Genomic DNA, 6,000 nt, shown 5'->3' on the forward strand with positions numbered 1-6,000 from the left:
TCTTTGTAGACTGTCATTGATATGCTGTGACAAATTGGTAAGACACCGTCTTGTCTCAAGAGAGGGCTGACAATTCTTATTTCTCTTTGCAGCTGCGAACAGAGCTGGAGGAGGAGAAGAGGCAAGCAGTAAGCAAAGCCGTGGCCAATATACAGGGGGAGATGGACAGAAAGTGCAAACAAGTGAAAGAAAAGTGCAAGGAAGAGTTTGTTGAAGAAATCAAGAAGCTGGCGGCACAACACAAGCAGCTGATATCCCAGACCAAGAAGAAGCAGTGGGTAAGGGAGCTCGTGTTTATTCAGGCCAGCGCTTCAGACTGTGTAGTTTTTACAAGCAGCAATAGTGAGATGGACCATCAAAGGTAGACCCCTTCAATGTAAAACATCTAATGGAAAGATCTAAAGCTGTGCAGACATTATTTATAGCTATGTGAATTTACAGCACGATGGATTCCTAGAAAAGTCCTGGTGTTATACCTAGATACAATAGACCTATCTGGATGAGTCCTTTATCCAATATCCACAGGGTTGGAGATTAGTTAAAAACATTAGGGATCCATCTGATGAGACCCTCCCCACAATTTCGAGAATGGACTCCCGAGGCTCCCATCAAAATGGAGCAGCAGTCACGTGTGCGCATTGCCTATTTATTGTCTATAGGAGCTGCCTTAGATAGCCAAACACTGTATATGCTTACTTACGGCAGCTCCCATAGACGATAAGTGAAGCAATAGTGAATCTAACTTGCTGATATTTCCCTATAGTGCACGGGGTAAGTCACCTTCAACCTCAGTGCTGCCCCCAGTGCACCAAACGCCTAAATAACATAAAGATTAAACTCCTAAAAGCACCGAAACGGTGTCAAGGATGAAGGTAAGAACGTTACCTTCATCCTCAGTGCTCTGTGCCCTATAGGGAGATATCAGCAGGTTAGGCTCTCTTTAATGGCCAAAATATTATTTTAAGACCTAATCCAGAGTAATCCAGTTGTATCTAGGATTTACACCTGGACTGCCTGGTGCAGTAAGTTCACATGGTTGTCTAAAATATCTGTCCAGCCACCTATCTATGGATTTTTCTGTTAAATGTTTTACACATACCTGTTAATGGGTGAAATACCCCTGTGAGCTAATTATGCTCAAAAGATGGTTTGTTTGTCCAATAGTTAAAACACCTGGTCCCCCCTAAAAACATGAAGGGTTGGCCTCGAGTAAGCATGCATGTGCTGTAAATTGGCAGAAAGTTTTTTCAGAGGCAGTCTTAATTTTTTTTAAAAAGCAGTCAAATAAAATAAAAGTTATATAAGTTGCCAACATTGTAATCGTACTGTCTTGAGGAACATAGATAACATGTCAATTTTGCCACAAAACACCTTCCCTCCACACACCCCCACAAAATTTTTTCCCTTTAATTTCACTGTGCAAATAATTTTTTCCCGGTTTCACAGCATATTTTACGGAAAAATAAATATGTCATTGCAAAGTAGAATTGGTGTCGCAAAATGTGGGTCTGTAGGTAAAAAATGCAAGCGCTATGGCCTTTAAAACACAAGGAGCGAAAAACAAAAGGGCAAAAATAAAAGTTGACTGTCATAAAAGGGTTACGGCGGTGTATAATTTTCAAACGATGGTGTAACTGTGTGTTGTGTTTTTTTCTTTTACCCACACAGTGCTACAACTGTGAAGAGGAGGCAATGTACCACTGCTGCTGGAACACCTCTTACTGCTCCATTAAATGCCAGCAGGAACACTGGCACGCCGAACACAAGAGAACCTGTCGCAGGAAAAGATGAATCCCTCCCTCTTGTATCGTTTCCTTGATATCTCTCCTCAAACTCTGTGTCTTGTTTTTAATTTCCAAGATGCCGTACTCGCTTACTATCTGCATACCGTTTCCGAAAAAAAAGCAGCTCGTAGTTTGCTCAGTACTGGAAGATATGCCGTTTGCACAACTCCAGTACTGAAGCGCTGAACACTTTCCTCCACCAAGAAAAAATTTGCACAATCCTCCCCTGTGCTTGTACTCAGTCTCTAACCTGTTTGCTGCCAGAGGATCCCGCAGTGTGTTTTATTATAATTATTATTATTTTTTTTATAATTCCGATAAGTGCATGACATCTCTTCTGCAAACAGCCGAGGTTAGACGTCGTTCCTTCCTGTACTAACACATGAGAAGTTGGAAATGCGTTTTACATTCATGATGGAATTCTTGCTGATACACGGTAGTCTTTTGCTAGTCGATTTTGCATTTCAGGTTCAAGGCATTTTGTGTTTTTTTAATGTTTTAACATTTTAAAATAATTTTTAAGAAATAAGGGGCAGGTCTTAATCCTCCCCATTTAAAAGCAGAGGGAAAACGGCGCCCCCTTGTTTCTCGTAACCCCGTACCACAAATTTAGCTGTTTAGTAAAGATCAATTCATGGTGGGCCGAATGTGTGGTACCAGTTGGATCTGTGAATGTAAAAAAAAAAAAACCTAAGGGGGATATATGTACTACCTTCTAAAGCAAAGCCTCACATCCCAAACCTGCCGAGCTCGTGTCATTACTTTTCTTCTACTTTGAAAGGCATTGTGATATTTTACTTATTCTCTACCAGGGGGTTTTAAGATCTTTTGGGGGGAACAGGGTTCATGAAAAGCAAGAAATGTTTTTTTTTTCTTGCCTATTTTATTTGTAAGATATAGCCCATGTTTGTTCATTACTTATTTTCAATATATAACTTTTATAAAGAAATGAAATATATTAACTTTGATTGCATAGTTTTAAATACAGGTAATCTTATCGTAGATCATAGGAGTTACTTTTACAATTTTGCACAGTTCATAGTCCTATGGAGGCGCACTCAAAAGAGACAATTCATCCCAAGAATCCACCTTGGACAACTTCTTACAGGGTTTATTAAGAGCTCATGTGTGCCATTATTGTATCTTGTTTCCTAGAAATAGCTCACCCCATAACAGTACTGCTAGGCATGCATGATTGTCACCAGGGGAGTCTATCGGGGGGCCATCTTGCTCTGGGCATCTCTAATAGATATCCCGAATATACTGGGACTTCACTAAAAGAAAATGCGGTTTACTCACTTAGTTTTTGGATTTCTAGTGTTGCAGGTTTTGAATCTATTATGTCACACTATGCATGCACATCACCAGGGCACCACTGCCATGTAAGCTAATACAATCAGTATGTGCATAGGTCAATGTATTATAGATACAAGCTGAGTTAGCAACAAACCTACCAGTTTAATATAGTACATTAAACCAATAAACAGTTTGTAGACGGCACTTTGGATAATCTGCAGCTAGTTGTTTTTTTCTTGTTCAAAGGGGTTAAGGATTACAAAAACATGGCTGCTTCCCTCCAGGGTGAACGGAGCCATACCTGTCTATGAGTTATGTCTGATATTCAAAGACTACTTAAAGAAATATTCCAGGAAAAATCAACTTTTCCCCTATACACAGGATAGGAGAAAAGTAGGACATTGCGGGAGGTCCGACCTCTGTACCCCCTGACGATCTTCATATCGGGTCCTGGCTTCTGTATTAATAGAGCCACGGGTATGCCACGTGACCTGTTCTATTTATACCTATCGAGCTGACTGAAAGAGCCGAGTACAGTGCTGTTCCTTCATTCCGTAATAATAAATTGATGGGTTCAAGCTGTGGAGAGGTTTCGCACTACCTCTGGGGAAAAGAGAGATCATGCTTTTGTATTCTTGGACACCCCCTTTAAATGTATTGACAAGGGCAGTTTCTATGGAGGTCTTTGTGTCTAGAAAATAACATGAAACAAGTATGCAACATAAAACAAGTATCTGGAAGGTCTTAGACTCTTCTGCCATCATGCAGCCTGAGCCAAAGTATCAAACTGACAAAACCACCACCTAAAGTCCTTTAAACCGCCTGATTATCATCAAGGAGCGTTGCTAGAGACGCTTCTTTGGCCTATAATTGGTCTGTGTAAAAGTGTCAGCAGTTAGTCAAGGAGCGTGAAAACCAGCCGCTAAATTTCTCGCTATTGGCCTCACATCTCTATCTCTGATTTTTTCAATGGCCGCACGAACGATGCAGTGACCGTTCTTACGGCCCAGCCACTTCATTACTCTTTCCTTTTGAAGGCACTGCAAACAAGCCACAATCTCGCTAATCGGCGCTTGCTTGTGCCCCTGCACAGCCTGATATAGTGTCATGCAAGGAAGCAAGCAAGTGCCGATCAGCGATTAAAAGGACCCTAAGCTTCAAGATGTTGTAGCGATTATTGTCATAACACAAAGCAATCACTGTATGGTTTTGCTAGTTTGATGCTATGATTAATGTTGGCAGAAGTGCCAGTGATTTTCTGTTTTTTATGCTACAACAATGAAGTTTGGATATGTTTTACTTCAACTGCATCACCATGGTAACAGACTACAAACTCCTCTATGTAGTCTGATCCTGCAGTCATATTGGGGTCCACCTTTTACTTAATTTTTAATTAAATATGGAGTATATGTTAGTAAGAGGTAAAGAACAGATGGGAGGGGAATACAACTGCAGAATCACTACACAGGGTTTGTAGTCTGTAACCATGGAGACACATTGATCTACATAGTAACTGTAGACACAATAGAATTTATTTCAAAATTTTATTACATTTTATTTAAATTTAAAGTTATTTAATTTTCAATTGTAGGTGCATTGGAACAATAAAAAGAAAATATATCTGTACTCTCTCCCACAGTAATTTACCTCTAATTCAGTAGAAAGATGCTGAATGAAGCTATTGTGTGTTATCTTAATTCATTTTTACTTAATTCCCAACCTGCCAGAAACGGGTAGGAATTGCCTTGATGTCGGAGTCCCTCGTGTCTACAGTCAGCTACACAGAATTTCTAGCAAAGCGATACTTCCTCCACACACACGCATGCCAGTTTTCTTGTAAAATGTCAGTCTTTGCAACATCTTAAAGCATTAACCATAGGAGTGGATCGATAAACAAATAATTTTTTTTTATCACCTATAAATCTTTCACGTTGGGAGCGGGGTTGTTTTTGTTAACCACATCATATATATATTTTATTTCATGGTATATGTTTTATGTGTGTGAAAGGAAGTTCATGTTCTTGTTTTGTTTCTGTTTGTTCTACTTTTATGTGAGGATTCTGAGCAGGAATGTAGAGAAACCTAACGCGCTAGCTAATCGGAGGGAAGGAGATTGAGGAAGATTTGTAAATATTTATTTAGATCTGATTGATATTTATTGCAAGTGATTAGAAGACTGCAGTGGGAAAATGTCACCGATGAACGGCCAAGAGTCAGTGAATAGGTCGCATCAATTGGTAGGGTCTAATATATATATATATATATATATATATATATGTGTATATATATATATATATATATATATATATGCACTTTCTAAAGACGACAGCAACATCTTCCTCAGTCCATCCATACAAAGATTAACCACTCCACTGCTGTAACTGGCTACGGTATACAATCCTGGCAGAACAGATACAGTATCGATCCAGACCTATGAATGAAAGTGTATTGTGAAAAAATAAAATATAAAGAATAAAAATACATTGATGTAATATCATTCCAAGAAACATACAATATAACGGTTATCTGCATGAGAACTAAGACTTGTGTTATTTGGGCTTCTTTTTTCCTGTGTCCTTTGACATGGTTGCACATTGCAGAGTCGAATCTGTGTGAAAACGACAAAAAAAAAAATACTAAAAAAAAAACTATCAATTAAGATTGTGGCCTGGTTTTGTATATGTTGTAAGTTAAAGTAAAAATGACAAAAAAAAAAGAAAAAAAAATGTTTTGAGACAGTTACTACAAAACTGAATTCACTTCTGTTTCTTACGCTGTACTAAGATGTTAAGCTTGGCCACTATGCACATTGTAATTATCCATTGTGGCTGGTCTAGTTCTTTGACACATTCTGCCATTTTGTAAGCTGCTCTTACTAGCAATATGTGTTAACATTTGTTAATAAATGTATTTAAAATTA

At 38.7% G+C, this 6,000-nt stretch overlaps 1 protein-coding gene across 4 annotated transcripts in view; it reads left to right on the forward strand.

The window, feature by feature from the left end:
- The window catches only part of ZMYND11 (zinc finger MYND-type containing 11), a 77,943-nt gene extending 71,943 nt beyond the window's left edge, over positions 1–6,000 (forward strand). For all 4 annotated transcript variants that reach the window (XM_069958912.1, XM_069958914.1, XM_069958915.1 and 1 more), the window contains exons 15-16: positions 93–278; positions 1,669–6,000. In XM_069958912.1, the coding sequence (XP_069815013.1) occupies positions 93–278; positions 1,669–1,791 (309 nt within the window). In that variant the 3' untranslated portion in view covers positions 1,792–6,000. The remainder of the gene's footprint in view (positions 1–92; positions 279–1,668) is intronic.

Source organism: Dendropsophus ebraccatus, chromosome 2 (genome assembly GCF_027789765.1).
Source record: "Dendropsophus ebraccatus isolate aDenEbr1 chromosome 2, aDenEbr1.pat, whole genome shotgun sequence".
NCBI lineage: Eukaryota > Metazoa > Chordata > Amphibia > Anura > Hylidae > Dendropsophus > Dendropsophus ebraccatus.